Source organism: Trypanosoma conorhini (genome assembly GCF_003719485.1).
Source record: "Trypanosoma conorhini strain 025E chromosome Unknown Tco_14.4_contig_00035, whole genome shotgun sequence".
NCBI classification, from domain to species: Eukaryota; Euglenozoa; class Kinetoplastea; order Trypanosomatida; family Trypanosomatidae; genus Trypanosoma; species Trypanosoma conorhini.
Genome location: NW_021704123.1, coordinates 1 through 14,755, shown reverse-complemented (window position 1 = coordinate 14,755; position 14,755 = coordinate 1). Strand labels below are relative to the sequence as shown.

The 14,755-nt window shown below is 56.2% G+C and overlaps 5 protein-coding genes across 5 annotated transcripts, besides 13 other annotated features; all 5 read right to left on the bottom strand.

The window, feature by feature from the left end:
* Positions 1-48: 48 nt before the first annotated feature.
* Positions 49-93: a microsatellite.
* A 42-nt stretch (positions 94-135) lies between these two features.
* Positions 136-177: a microsatellite.
* A 33-nt stretch (positions 178-210) lies between these two features.
* Positions 211-258: a microsatellite.
* A 317-nt stretch (positions 259-575) lies between these two features.
* Positions 576-612: a microsatellite.
* A 151-nt stretch (positions 613-763) lies between these two features.
* On the bottom strand, positions 764-2,236 carry Tco025E_01150 (uncharacterized protein; the record flags this gene model as incomplete). Its single annotated transcript, XM_029368088.1, has 1 exon — positions 764-2,236. One exon carries the CDS (start codon positions 2,234-2,236, stop codon positions 764-766), a length of 1,473 nt encoding a protein of 490 aa, XP_029231753.1.
* Positions 2,237-2,286: 50 nt separating this feature from the next.
* Positions 2,287-2,326: a microsatellite.
* An 87-nt stretch (positions 2,327-2,413) lies between these two features.
* Positions 2,414-2,451: a microsatellite.
* Positions 2,452-2,480: 29 nt separating this feature from the next.
* Positions 2,481-2,510: a microsatellite.
* A 172-nt stretch (positions 2,511-2,682) lies between these two features.
* Positions 2,683-2,728: a microsatellite.
* A 26-nt stretch (positions 2,729-2,754) lies between these two features.
* Positions 2,755-10,179, bottom strand: Tco025E_01149 (uncharacterized protein; the record flags this gene model as incomplete). Its single annotated transcript, XM_029368087.1, has 1 exon — positions 2,755-10,179. One exon carries the CDS (start codon positions 10,177-10,179, stop codon positions 2,755-2,757), a length of 7,425 nt encoding a protein of 2,474 aa, XP_029231752.1.
* A 587-nt stretch (positions 10,180-10,766) lies between these two features.
* Tco025E_01148 (uncharacterized protein) lies at positions 10,767-11,675 on the bottom strand (the record flags this gene model as incomplete). The annotated part of the gene is made up of 1 exon (XM_029368086.1): positions 10,767-11,675. One exon carries the CDS (start codon positions 11,673-11,675, stop codon positions 10,767-10,769), a length of 909 nt encoding a protein of 302 aa, XP_029231751.1.
* Positions 11,676-11,843: 168 nt separating this feature from the next.
* Positions 11,844-11,861: a microsatellite.
* Positions 11,862-11,880: a microsatellite.
* Positions 11,881-12,039: 159 nt separating this feature from the next.
* Positions 12,040-13,476, bottom strand: Tco025E_01147 (uncharacterized protein; the record flags this gene model as incomplete). The annotated part of the gene is made up of 1 exon (XM_029368085.1): positions 12,040-13,476. The coding sequence occupies one exon, from the start codon at positions 13,474-13,476 to the stop codon at positions 12,040-12,042; it is 1,437 nt and encodes a 478-aa protein (XP_029231750.1).
* A 317-nt stretch (positions 13,477-13,793) lies between these two features.
* On the bottom strand, positions 13,794-14,531 carry Tco025E_01146 (chaperone protein DNAJ; the record flags this gene model as incomplete). Its single annotated transcript, XM_029368084.1, has 1 exon — positions 13,794-14,531. One exon carries the CDS (start codon positions 14,529-14,531, stop codon positions 13,794-13,796), a length of 738 nt encoding a protein of 245 aa, XP_029231749.1.
* Positions 14,532-14,644: 113 nt separating this feature from the next.
* Positions 14,645-14,691: a microsatellite.
* Positions 14,692-14,712: a microsatellite.
* An 8-nt stretch (positions 14,713-14,720) lies between these two features.
* Positions 14,721-14,753: a microsatellite.
* Positions 14,754-14,755: the final 2 nt, after the last annotated feature.

Sequence of the window (14,755 nt, the reverse complement as noted above, 5' to 3'; positions counted from 1 at the left end):
CATACATGCACATTCATGTTTGTCGGTATCCAGTTACGCACGCACGTGCATATACATATACATATACATACATATACATATATATATATATATGCCTGAGCGTTAGTAGACGTGGTAAACACTTGTCTTTGGCAAAAAAATAAAAATAAATAAATAAAAATAAAAATAAAAATAAAACTGGAACAATGGCAATGACACAAAAACAAACTAATATATATATATATATATATATGTGTGTGTATATCTGTATGTGTGTATGTGCTAACTTCAAGTAAAAAAAAAACCCGTCCACGCTTCACACTGTCGTCTCTGCCCATGTTATTGTCACTTCTGTGCATAGAATTGGAGACACATGTACGTGCCGTTACCTGGCACCTCCCTTTCCCTACTCGCTGTCTGCTTCTCTCCCACTCCTGCCCCCCGCCCCCGTCGCTGCCGCGTCTGCATGGCCATCTCAGCCGAAACGTCAATTCAATGCGGGTCCTCGCTACCGGGCAGTCAAGCGCCCGGCGATCGCACCCGCTCACCGCAGCAGTGTGTGGCGTCGAGTGCATCGACGACGCGCAGCTCCGTTTTGTTGCTTTTGTTGTTATTGTTGTTGCTGTTGCTGTTTCCTTCCCTCGTGTGCCCCTATTCCTTCCTCCCCTATTCCTTCTCTCTCCCTCGAAGCTTTGCTTCGGGCCTTCAGCTGCACTATGCAGCCGCAAGTAAAGCAAAAACAAAACAAAAAACCGCCCCGCCACTTGGGGTCAAGAAAGGGGACTTAGCCCTCCACCTCATTCGCAAGTTCCCGTGTGACGAAGCCACTTTTCGCCGCGTCCTCCGCGAGCATCTCCGGCGCATCCTCCGGCGGAAGCGGGAAGGCTGGCGTTAGCATCGCGTTGGCCGCCGAGAGGCGCTGCTCCCACTCGTCGTCGCACATCATCACCGTCATGACCTCCCCGAACCTGCGTGCCACATCGAGGAGCGACTTCCGCAGAAACGTCCGATAAAAGCCGTTGTACTCGTCTATGAACCGGGCGGTTCCCTTCGACAGCTCCTGCTTCACCTGCTCAAGTCTTTCAGCCTGGGTTGCGCTCGACTTTTTCTCCGTCGCCCGTGTGAGGGACTGAGCCTCGGCACCCAATGCCTTGAAGCGCCTGATCACGTGCACACAGCGACTCGCGTAGCTGGAGAGAAACCACAGCATGTCCTCCACTTCCTTCAGCGCGGTGACCCCGGCCGAGCGGCTCACGTACATGCAGTAAGACTCCACCTGGGTCGCGAGCTCCTGCAACGCAAAGATCGCCGGGTCACTTATCCCGGAAGAGGGATAGTTCAACTCCTCCAGCCGCACAATTGCCAACTTCTCATCTTGGTCGTCCCACTCTACAACGGCGACGTCGTCCTTCACGTCTCGCACCACGCCTTCCAGCTCGGGGTGCTGGGAGTGCTGGACCCGGTGTCCGCAGTAGCAGGCGGTCCACGGCAGCGGCGACCCCTGAATCGGCTTACGCAACGCATTCACGTCGCTCCAGTGGCGTAGCTCCCCGGCGCAGCACTTTGTGATGTGCTCTACCTGCGCACAGCAGGTGTGGAGGAGACCGGCCAGGTCACTCTGTCGCGTTTCGACGACGACAAAGGGAGACTCCGCCACACCGTTATGCTCGTTCGACTCACCGATTGAGCGCAGCTTTGAGAACAGGCTGAGCCCCTTCAACTTCACAGCGGAGAAGAGAGATCTTTTGTTTTGCTTCTGCCGTTCTTCACGAAAGGCGCGCCAGGCGAGTTCGTCAAACGTCACAAAGGCCTTGAGCAGCGGGGATTCATGAAGTTCATGTAGTTGCGAAATGGCGTTGAGGGCCAACTGCAGCCGCCGCATGCGCTTCTTCACCAGCGGGTTCTCCTTCGTGGCGGCGCCGTTCTCCTTCGAGCTGGAGAGCAGATCGGTGAACTTGTCCATCGTCCCGTCCGTCTCCTTCGGTGGAATCGGCGGGAATAGCACGCCGGGGAACTCCAACTCCATCTGCGCCGCCAGCCACTCAAAGTCGGAGTAGCGGTGCCACGTGCAAAAGTCGATGTACCCGGCGCCCCGGCTGAAGTTCTGCGCGGGGCGGTTCGAGGGCACCGACGACGGGAGGCTCTGGTAGCTCGGCAGGAAACTCCGCGCCAGGATCTTGTACGACCAGTACGAGAGGTGCTGCACCCGGCCGTTCTCCGTGTACATGCGCTCCGCGTCGGCAGCAAGAAACTCCATGGCGGCGGGCGGCGGGCGGCGCGCTCTTTGCAACTGAAACTACGTGTACCACAAGAGCAAAAGAACAACACAACACAAAACAGAACAAAAACGGCTCTGTGAGGCGGTTGAATGTCAAGAGCAACAAGAAGGAAAAAAAGGAAGAGAAATGCAGCCTTCCAAAAACATTGGACACACATATATATAATAATAACAACAATATATATATATATATACTAACCCGCATGACAAGTAAGCCTCCGACCTCTTGTCTTCCTCTTCTTTCTCTTTCTTCATGTCTACTTCCCCCAGCTCTCCTTGGGGCCTTCTCCCGCAACCCCTTCTTTCTCGCATGTGCAGAACGGGGTTGGGGCCACGGAAAGCCAGGCAAACTCTTTTACATTCGCAGCAGACAAGGACACGCACACACTCTACATACGCCACTCACCGGAAGGAGGTGAAAAGCGGAAACAACACGAAGTAAAAAAGAAACACAAACAGCAACAAACACAGCGGCGTAGAAAATCACAGCAAGAGAACTATTTCTGCTTCCCTGTGGGGGGAACACCGTAAAAGAGGAACGCCGCGGCACAGGGATCCGCGGCATCACCTGCGCCGCCGCGAACGGCCTCGGAAAGGCCTTTACCACCACCCATAATAGCAGGCAAGCAGCGGCGGCAGACAAGGTCGCACTCCTCTGGGGAAAGTGGAAGCAAGGTATTATTACAAAAATACTGCACACCACGTGACAAAAAGAGGAGGGAGACGATGGACTGCCGCTCGTAGAAGAGGTTTAGTGCTGTCTTGCTCATGCGTCCTTTCTGTTCACGGCGTAGGGAGCTATCGTTGGTGCCTTCAGCGACAAGGGCCGCAAGCATGTGGTCCAGGTTCAGCTCCACCAGGGTCCGTGGGCTCACAAGGTCTGCAAAACTACCACACAGGTCAACAAGAAGGGTGTTGTGTCTAGTTGCGGTTAGCGCCTGACGCACAAACAACGGCGAGGGGCTACACTGAGCACCGTTTTTGTCCCTTGACGAGCAAATAATCTCGCCTGTCGTTGCCTTTGGACGAGCCTCTGCGCCAAACAGAGTCTGCAGCGAGGCCTCGTGCTCGCCGAGTGGATCCAAGATAAAGAGGCTTCCAACAGAGAACGTTTTCCCGCCACGAATGGAGAGTTTGTGCCGAATGTGAGCCACGGACAGCTCACGTTGCACCGACAAGAACTGCGTGAACACCGAGAGCCGCTCCAGCGGCAGCGACTGAAGGACGGGGTCCAGACAGAGAAACATGTGGCAGTTAGGTGCAAGCCAGGAAGCGAGGTTTTTAAAATCCGCCCATAAAGGGGCCGCCACGGCCTCAACTCGACACAAGAGGGACTGTAAAAGGGCAAGGCTGCTTGACTCCAGGGAAGCCTTTCCAGTAGAATCCTGCTTGATGATTTCATCTTTCCTGAGTTGCTTGACTGTCTCAAGTTCGTCGCCGCACTCTAGCAGGGAGTGGACATCCAGCTGCACCCTGCGGCTGTGCACCCCACCATCTGGGCACCGCAGGGCCACGAGGAAGTACGAGCTGCACTCCTCCCGCACCACGCTGAGGGCACAAAAGTCCGGAGCGAGTGGCTTCGGCTTATTTGGCTCCGCAGGCCACTTGAAGGCAAGATCGAAGTATCTAAGCATGCTGGAGGCACTCACCAAGGCCCCACGCACGGTGTCAAAGGCGGGCGTGTTCAGGAGAAAAGGCGCATTCGACTTTGTCTTCTCTATAAACCGAATCAAATTGCTCTCGGGGGAACTTTGCAAAAGCGCCGACTGAATATCAAGCAGGAAACCACACATCTCCGCAGCCTGAGCGAACTCAATGGCAGTCCCAGCGGCACAAGGGCTGTCAGAGAGTGTGAGGTCGTGAGCCATGCAGACGTAGCATTTTGCCAATTCTCTGTATTCCAATAAATGAGACGCATGCCTGGCGCCGAGTTGGAGCGTAGAGTGCAAGTTACTGTCCTCATCTACCCAGCGATTCACGGGCTTCTCCTCGTGTACTGGCGGCTCCACGTAAGTAGACTTTCTAGACTTCCGACGCACCGCTAACAGCGCCTTCCGATTTGCTTTCTGGCCAACGAGCTGCTCCATCGTCGGGATAGGGAGAGCCCATTTCCGTGTCAGTGTGTCGTTCTCACGGGCACGCACCACCGCCGCTTTCACCTCGGCGCCCTCCGCCTGGCAAAGCGCCTTCAGCCGTCGTTGCAACTCGGCGAGAGAGACAGCGATAACAGCCTCCATTTGTACTGGCGTACACTCTCCATCCGCGTCCACGGTGCGAAGCAGCATGGCCTCCGCCTCTGCGCTGCTAGCCCCCTCCACCTGCGTCTGTGGAATACCAAAGTGATTCAGCGCACACACCACAGACTTGTTTGGGGTGAATTCGTCGTCCCAGGCCCCCTCCGACGTTCCCCCGCCGCCCTCCGGCGTCATCTTCTTTTTACACTGCTCGTACGCCGCGGGGTCTTGCATGTACTTCAGCACAGAGGCAGTTAACTCACTCGGCCCCCCTGTCGGAATGCCAAGTTGCTCCATCGAGAGTTGCTCGTAGTGCAGTACGAAAAAGTCTTTCAGCAGCTCGCGCTCCAGACAATTCCGAGCCCGCATGACCAACACCTCGTCGTAGGCCTTCGCAATGCTGGGGTGGGTAGCAAGATTCTTTGTATACGCGGAAAGAGGTGCCACCACATACATCTCACCGCGAATCAACTCGGTCACCCTAAAGGCCTCACAGTACTCCGTGTACAAGAGCGTCAAAAATTCCTTCCCCTTTTCCACGTCCGCGCTGGAAAGCACCTCCTCCACAGAAGGGTGCAGACTCTGCCGAACACGCAGTGCAACAGACTGACTCTTCCAATCCTCCATTCCCTGCAGCTGCTCGGCCACCTCTGCGAGGTAACTTCTGGCGCTCTCCTCGCTCTCCCCTGGCCAACAGAAGCGATGGCAGGGCAGATGCAAGAGCGCCAAGAGCTGCTGGGCGGACTCACGCAGTACTCTTCCCGTGCAGTCCTTTAAGACATCCGCCGCAACCTCCCCGGCCAGTCCATCGGCGGCGATATCTGCCACGCGGCGTGAGAAGGCCTGCGGGAGCTCCCTCGCAAGACTGATGGCCTCCTCCACCTGCCCATTACAAAGAAAGGCCTCAAACCGCACCAAGTTCAGCGTCGTCCACAATCGAAACGTGATGCCGCTGAACTCCTCCTCAAGCTCATAGAGCTGCTTTAGCACGGGGCCCCCCTCACCCCGCAATATGCGGGCACGCGCCTCCAAGAGGCGGCAACGCACCACCGCATCGATGTTGCCCACATGCAGTGCGCAAGGCAGCACCTTTTCGCTCCACTGCAGTGCCTCCTGCACCCGCCCAAGAATAAAAAGAGCCTCCGCCTCGCTCAAAACGCAGTAGCAGGTACTGGCTCTAAAGCTCGTAAAGCACAATGCTCCATCCGACCAGATTAATGAGGATGGCGGCACGTCGGCTGAAAGAAGTAGCTCCTGGATACCCGACCAATACTCGGCTGTTGGAGCATCCACGTGGTACATGCCACTTAACCCGCCCCACCCGCTGCGGGCGCCCGCCAAGAGGCACTTGCAGCGAATCGCACGGAGGACAGCCATAGTACGCGGGTCAGAAGGCCCATACCGCCAGGTTGCGGCAAACTCAATCCAGCTAAAGATCATAAAGGTAAACTGCTCCCAATTTTCCTCCACAAGAAATTCACACACATCGAACAGCATTCCCCAAATCTTCTCTGTATTGTGTGAGGCGTCGTCTGGGCAGGAAACGCGTATAAACTCTATATGTTGTGGATCCGCAGAAAAGCCCTGCCATGCGTGAAATTCTTCTGGGAGTTCCAAAGGATTGTGCCTCAGGGCCTCGTCTGCGTCGGCGTCTTTGGGTCGTAGGAGCGCCGAGACAATGCTCCACATGCAGAAGACGTAATGAAGAATGGTAGAAGCACAAGAGCGCCTACAACTGGCGAAATGGTAGCCATCAAGAGGTTTATCCGGCGCCACCACAAAAAGAAGATACATCACACGAATCGCGGTCATGGCCTCACGGAGCGAGGCTGGTTCACCGGAACCGCCCGTGGAGCCCGTCCCAGAGCGCATGGAGGCGGCATCTGAGTAGAGAAAGGTGCGTCCAGCCAAGGAAGGCGCCATCACCTGCCGCATACTTCGCAGCGACCCCTCTCTCTGGCTTTCTTCAAGGGGTCGATACAGTTGGCACTCGCTGAATCGCTCCACGGCGTCCAATGCAGAAAGCAGCAGGGTTATAAGCTCACGTCTGGAAAGTGCATTACGACTGGTCATCCATTCCGACATTTGAATAAGTGCATCGGCCTTTTGAAGTGGTTTGTTTTGCAAAACCTCAATCGCCTGCATCCAACTCTTTGTGCTGTCTGTGATGTTTGCGGCATTCTTCGCGATGGCAATCCACACCGCCGCCTCAATCTCTGGATCGCCTCCCTTGACTTTGTTCACCAGCTGCACTGTGGGCAGCCCCAAGTTGGAGCGAAATTGGGCCTCGTAGGTTCGAAACACCTTGTGGTACTTCGCCGGCAGCACCGCAAGAAGTTCCCTTAGAGTTTTTATTCCCTCCTCATAGGCGCCCTGCTCTGACAAGGCCCTGAAAAAAATAGCGGCCATAGTCGTAATGAGCGACGCCACCGCATCCCGCTCTGCGAGACCCTCAGCGTCCCTGTTGCCCCCGCCCCCACGCGAGGACAACGAGGCCATCGGCAGCAGGGACGGCGAAAGCAGTATGCGAAGACTCGGGAGAAGCAGCGGGCGGGCGGCCCCACTCAACGACCCTGCGACAGAACAAAAGGCATGATAAGCCTCCGTTATCTGCGACACACGCGAAGACACTGGGCCGTGGGAAGCCGCAATCGCACTGTTGGTGATGGCCACGAGAACCTGCTTCTCCAAATCGTGCCGCTTGGAACGCTCAATGCCACTTCCCAGCCGTCCAAGCACGGTCGCCTGGTGAAGCAGAATGTCAGCGTACCAGTACCAGTCTTCCTCCGTCGGTTTGGGGAACACGCCTCCGGCACCAGCGGCAGAGGCCGACGCTGCATTAGACGCATGACCTCTTTCCTTGCCGACGTGGCTGGTGATGGGCGCCTTCGTCCCCCACCCAAGCTTCCCATCCTGGTACAACTGGTCTGCAATGCGGCAGAGCTCCAGTGTAACCCGCTCATTGTCTGGTACTTGGGTGCTGTGCGTTGCAAGGCGTCCACACAACTCTACAGAGGGATCTAGGCGGAGCAGTTCCAGAGCATCCTTGTTAATCAGCGCCCGCTTCTCTCCCACAGACATGGGGCCATTTAGCCGCCCAAGCAAAAGTAGCAACTGCTCCTGTGGGTGATGTGAATCCTCTGGGCTGCGCTCAAGCAGACGTTGAATGCATGCGTCCAGTAAGCAAAACTTTTTCCTCTGCGACGGCAACTGCCACTTACCCATCAACTCGCGACAGACATCCCCTGCCTGCCGAAGCATGGGGTTGCCTGCCTCAGAGATGGGGTACAAGAATGTTTTTCGCAGTGTTTCCGCCAAGGTGTCACACGTCAACTCCCCGTCTACTTCAGCCTTAGATGCGATGTAGGATTGCAGGATCGACATAACGTAACCGAAGCCAATATCGTGGAAGAGTCTGTATTCTCTACTTGGATCCACATGGGTTTGGTTTAGCGCCGCGTATAGTTCTCCAAGCGCCACTGTAGCAGGAAGGAACAAGCCCTTGCGGAATATCCCTGAATACCAGCTAATCAGCGACAGACAGGCATTCACGGCAATCCACTCCTCTCGGTAACCAGCCGCACAAAGCTTAATACTGATCTTTGCTGCTGCCGAGATGTGAGACATGGCGTCTGCCGTAGAATCCGACTTCGTCCCAATGGACTTCTTACCGGTTGTCGCCAAAACCTCAGCCATGCTCAAATGCGCCTCTGCCTTGATCACAAGTAAATCTCTGGAGTCCGCCTCATTAATCACATCAATGTGCGTGAGGCTACTTGCCACCTTTTCGATGATGGGGTGCATCGCCGGAGTCTTCCCCTCCTTGGCCTCCTTCAGGAGGAGCGAGTAAATGTTAGCAGCTAGCGGGTTTGTAATCACGCGCGGCGTTAGCTCCGCGGGTGCTTCAACAGCAACAGAGGGTTGTTTCGCGCGCGTCCCTTTTGAGCGCTCCCGCACCGGCGGCTGCTTTTCCTTTGCCAGGACGCCCGGGTCGAGCAGCTGGCCCAGCGGCGGCAGCTTCGTCATGGCCGACTGCAGGAGCACAAGCCGATTCGAGGCCGAGCCCGAGGTCCGCGCCTGCTCAATGAGGTGGATGACTTGGTCCTCCTGCGCGGAGAAGACGCTGCTGTCGATGGCCTTCCGCACCACGCACCGTCGCCGCAGGTAAAGTAACGCGAAATCCATGGGAAACACCATGTATCCCTCCGCGTTGACGACGCAGTAGTTCAGCGCAAGCGCCCGATCTAACTGCTCAATGGCGGAAGTTGGGTTGTCCTCCTCAAACTCAATCAGGCTTGACTCATACGCCACGTGCACGAGTAGCGCCGTCAAATTCGAGCCGTAATGTGTCAGCAACAACATGATCCGCTTCAAGGTGAGACGCAGTTTTCCACGTGTCTCCGGTTGCAGAAGCGGAAGGCACAGATTCCACAAAATGACGCATCCGACTTGAAGCGTGTATGCATGCTCGGAGGGGTCATCAATCATGCGTGCGCTGTCCATTGTCCCTTCCACGGCCTTGATGCAATTAAACAGGGCCTCCGCCATGGTTCTGGTGAGGTAGCTGGCGTCCAACGCCTTGGCGGCGCCCAAGGCCCCACATGCGCGGGCCCGCAAAATGGCCTGCGCAAATTCACCAAACAGACGCGGACGGACACTCTCACTTTGGAGCAGCTTCGGTAAACTTACCTTGCATACCTCGTCCGCCCCACACAAGGCAAGTCCAAGCACCACCTCGCTGAGGACATCCATTACGAGTGCTGGGTCACTGAAGGTGATTTCAGCCTCCATCGCCTTGCGACTCTTCAGCTTTGTCTCCTTCTTCTCTGGATCAAGGAGCAGTTTTTCATGGGCGGCGATGAGTTCCGCCGTCGCGCTGTTCTCATCCGTAATACCACAGAAAAACGACTGTGCCACGTAGAGAGCCTGCAGGATGGACTTTGTGTAGTCCTGCTTAGAACGGGCGCCGGAGAGGTTGGCCCAGAAGGCAATTTGCACGCGCAAAAACTGCAACTGCAGCCGCTCCGAGCCCACCTTCGAGACAATCTCCGAGGCCGTCGCGAGCTGCGCGACCGCGTCTTGGTGGCGGCCAACCCCGCGGAGGCAGCTCGCATACCGTGTGGTCCACTGAAGCTGGGAAAACGGCCCTCCCAGGCCAAGCTTCTCGTGCAGGGTGAGGACAAAGGCCGCGATGTCAAGCACGCTGTCAAAGGTGCCTGGGTTGAAGAGGTCACGAATGGCCAGCCACAGGTGCTCCACGCCGGCGGTGAGGGTGCGCGCCTCCTTCGGCCACTCCTCCAGCGCAATTTTTATCCCAGTCACAATTTTGGTGGCACAACGCAGGTGCAGCGTCACCTTCTCCCTGCCTCGGGAGGAGGTGGGAATGTCGTGTAGGCCGAGAAGGCCCTCACAGTACAGCGCGCGCGCATCCAACGCCTTCGTCGGGGCCCGCTTCCCCATGAAGTTTTTAAGGCACCGCTCCGCCACACCCCATTCCTCCAACCCCATCGCTGCCTCGCAGCAGAGTATATGCAGCTCGTTAAAGATATTCGTCGAGGACAATTCCCCAGCGGGCGTCCCTAATTCCAACCCCTGCAGGGTGTTGAAGGCCCGCTCAAGCGCAGCCACGGAATGCTCCTCCTGGCTCACCCGCAGCTGCTGCTTCACCGCGCCCACAATGTGCACCATCACCTGCCAAGTCCAGCCTTCCTTCGTTGCATATTTGCGTTTGTTTATGGGTGCATATATTTTTTTTCGAGGGTGAGCGGAGTTTGTTTTTTCCCCACGAATAAGCAAAAAAAAAGAATGCAATAGAGAAGCAAGGCAGAGTAAGTTAACACTGGAATCATAGAAAGAGAGAGAGAGAGAGAAAGAGCAAGCGCACCGGTGCACGCGCATGCGACTGCTCATTTACGCTCAACGTGTAAAGTACAGAGCTCCCACTCCTTCCCTCTTCTCCCCAAGGGAAAGAAAAAGAAAAAAAACGAATGTGAGCACTGAGAGTAAATCTCCATCTGTGTAACTGCATGTGTGAGATAAAGAGAGACAGTGAAAGGAAAGAAAGGGGGAAAAAAACTCCCGTGCGCGAAATTCTGAGGGAGATAGAAAGAAGGTGGTGAGGCACAGACACAGGCCCTCGCTTCTCTCACAGAACTCCACCGCGTACGCCGCACGGGACCCCTCGTTCTTTCCTTCTACTCTTATCCTTCTTTCTCTTTCCCATGCGCAATGCCACGCCCAGAGATATAGAGCCAGATAGAGAGGAGTTTCATACGCTATTCCTTCAACATCTTTTCTACGCAGGCAAAACGAGACGCGTCTAGCGATGCTCGGGCGTACCGCAAAAAGATGTCAGAGGCAATCGTCGGAAGTACAGTATCCCTAAACGCCTCAAAAGCCTGCTCAAGCAGCGCCGCATCGGCGGCGCCCGCCCCACGGCTTGCCTTGAGGCACACCTCCTCCGCCAGGCCCAACGCCTTGTGGTGTTCCCCACGCTCAACGTGGCCGAGGAACTGCTTCGCCGCACGCCGCGCCTCAACCTGACGAGCCTCGAGCATCGTGGGGCTAATCGACGTGCCAAACTTGAAGAGATCCAGCCAGCCGCGGACAGGCTCCTGCAGCGGGCCGTCTTTTCCCGCCTCCTCCATGGCGCGAGCGAGTTCAAAGGCCGTGGCGCGAACCGACGCCGCGGACGGGACGCTTTGCACGTGGCGTAGTGGCGCCGCAACGATGGACAAGTCGCTGCTCTCCGCGTCCTTCAAGGCAGTGTTCAACTCCTCCCTGAAAGGCGCACCGCTTGTCATGCGGCTCTTCAACGCCTCCAGGTTGAGACCAACGGAGATCAGCTTCTTGCTTACGTACCCAAATTCGCTGAAGTCACGCTCGGCCAACTGGGTCACCACGTGCAGGTGGCTGGCCACAATATTCGACACCTCCTGGTAGTAGTGCTGCGCCAGCGAGACGTCGTCAAACTCCTCAAGGAGAGGCTTGGCGGCCGCCGCGAACGACTCCCGCTTCCCCCGCACCCCATCGTCCAGCCGCTCCATCTCAGCCGCGTGGGCCTCCTCTTCGCTCCTGCGCTGCAGCTTGGCCCTGGAGAGGCTTTCGCGTGCAAGCTCATTCCGCACACGCTCCCGCGAAAAGGCCTCCTCCGGCGCAAAGAAAAGTGAACGCAGATAGTCCATGCCTCGAGGACCCCCTCTATCTACACCTCCCACGCACGCAGCAGGAAAGAAACGGGGAGGGGGGAAAAAAAATGCCGCGTTGCATAATGAAACACACAGCCAGCGACAACTCCGCTTCGCCCATACCACTCCCCCAGCAGCAGTTTAACTGCAGGCAAATACACACAAATATATATATATATATATGAGAGAGAGAGAGAGAGAGCAAAGCCGCAAGGCAAAAAGAGGGTAGCCAGCAGGGAAGAAGTAAGAACACCTGCCACTTCCACAAGTGATTCTTCGAAGAAGAAGAAATCAAAAACAGGCAAACATAAGCACTCCGCACCAACGGCAGCCTCTTTTCAACTTGCGGCAATGGGCGGCATCAAAATCTCCGCTTTACCCAATCCGAGTGGGCAGAATAAATCTGCTGCAGGTCCGCTTCAGTAAACTGCAAGAGTGTGCTAAGCACTGGAAAGAGACTTCGACCCACACTCCCGCCTTCCTTAGCGCAGAGCAATTTCACGACTGTGCACCGGAGGTAGGAAAGTTGCTGTCCCTCCAGCACCTGCGAACGACTAGCCTCCTTGGAATTCGTCTGATGCTTGGCGGCGACTAGTCGCTTCTTCGTCTCGCATAACTCCTCGGAGAGTCGCAGCATGCCACCCTCAAGCTCCGCAATACGCGCCATTGCCTGCGGCAGCGTGAGAGACCCGTGCTGCGCATCCAGCAGTGTCTTGTCCGTGCTAGTCCCGCCACCGCCCCGCGCCAGCTTACTCTGCACCTCCCGCAGCTCTACCAGCAGTGTCTCCTTCTCACCCTCCGCCAACTTCAACTCATCCTGCAGAGCTTCAAACTCTCGCAGTAGATCCATGTACGCCCGCTCGCCACTCTTTTCCGCAAACTCCGCGTCCACCTTGGCGGCGGCGGTTTGCGCCGCCACTGCCGTCTCCGCGGCCAGCGCTCGCTCCTCCAACTCCGCCCGCAGCTCCGCCACCTCCTCCTCATGGCTGGCCACAAGTCTCTCAATTTCGTCACGGTGTTGGTCAAATATGACGCTCTCACGCGAGGCAAATTCACGCCGCAACTTCTCCATCTCCTCCTCTAGGCGCGCCTCAAGCAGATTGATTTGCTCCACATTCGGTTTGCTGTTCAACGCTAACTGTGAGGACTCAAGCCGCACGTTGGCCGCCTCAAGATCCTCCAGCCGATTTTGCAGCACGGAGAGGGCCTGGTCACGGCTATCAACGGCATGATTGCGCTCCCTAACAGCTGCGAGGGCCTCGTTTAGCTGCTGCTGAAGAACAGAGGCTTCGGACTGCAACGTCTCAATGTTCTTTGCCTGCAGCCGCAGCGTCTGCGCCGTGCGACGTTGGCACTTGTCGAGCTCCTGCGAGGCGGACGCCGCCACCTCCAGCGCAACCTCCGACTTCTTTAGCAACGCGACGAGAAAGACGTCCATTGTCGCGCCCGTCCACCGCATTAAGTCGCCCAGAATAGAGTCGGCTGGGATGCAGACGGATGAAGACGCCAACAACGGCGGCAAGACCCCGGCAACTCCGCCTTCTGCTCCATTGTGCACATGCTGCTGCTGCTGCTGCTGCTGCTGGAGCTCCTGCTGATGCCTCCATTGCCTGCTGGCCTCCTGTAACTCATCACGCTCACGGGTGAGCCGCACAATACGCTCACGCAGCTCATTCACTGCAATCTGCGTCTTCTCCTTCCACAGCCGCATGCGCTCCTCTGCCTTCCTAAGCTCGCCCTGCAGCCGTCCGACCTCGCCACCCGCATCATCCACGTACGCACTGCTAGTCTGCTCCATTCTACAGAAAAGAGAGCCGAGAGGCAAAAATATTTTTTTAAAAAAAACGAGACCAGGGATGAATGGCAAGAATGACACAGCAAAGGCACATTTATATTTTTGTTTTTGCGTGTGTGTAGTCTGCGCTCCCTCGCGCCGTAATGTGCAGAGTGGAACATGACCCAAAGAGTGAGGCGAAGGCAAAGACAAGGTCGATAGCGCAACTTCTTTCCGCGCGCTCCCGCTGCTTCGTCACCCGCCGCTCCCCTGCGCTTGAACAACAACAGCAATAGACGGACAGACAGAGAAAAAAAAAAAACTTTCGCGCCGGAGGGAACTCAATGTCCTCCTCCATTCGACGGTGAGGCCTCCTCCTCCGTCACAGCCCGTTGCCCCTTCGCGAATGGGCCGCCAGGCTGCCATGGCATGTATACCGTAGGTGCCTGCAGCCGCTTTTCCTCCACTAACTCCCGCTTGACGCTTCCCTGCAGGATTCCAATGTCATCCATCATGTCCCGTGTGCCGTGGTCAGAGCCCCACGGATGCCACGCCTTCACATCATGACGGGCCGCCTCTGGGCCCAGGCGATCCTCCGTGTAGCTCCACCTGCTACGCAGCACGTGCATCTGCGTCCGCCACGCCCGGTACAAGTAAAAGCCCATCACGAGCGAGAGGAAGACGACGAAAAAAGCGACATCCTGCGTGCTAAACGAGCGGTACTCTGGATTCTCCGCTGTCTCTCTGTGAATCGTGTTCGTCGCGGCATCGTAATTCACGCGCCTAAAGTTTATGTCTCGCTCTTTCGCGCCGGCGGCGTCGCCCTTGTCATGGCGGTGTGTCAAGAGGATCTTGTGCGCCTCCCGGAGAAGCTGGAACTGCTCACTGGTGCCGCCGCGGTCGGGGTGATACCGCAGCACAAGTTTGTTAAACCTCTTTTTGATCTCACCTGCCTCCAACCGGTCGCTCATCTGAAACCCAAAGATGGAGCACGCCTGCTGGTACGTCATGTACCCCTTGTCCCCGGCAATGGTGCCCTCAAACTTTTCGTACACCAGAAAGCGAAGTGTGCGCCGCATCTCTCAGCACTACGAACGCGCTCCAAGTGCGCTGAAGACAACCTACAAAACGGGAAGAGGAAAAAACACGAGAAACACAGCTTTCGGCGTAAACAGATGAGCCAAGAATGGAAATACAAAACAGAAAACACACATACACAAACAAAGATACACACGCAGCATATATATATATATATATATACGAAACCAAAGAAGGAGAAACAAGAAGAAGAAGTAAAACAAAA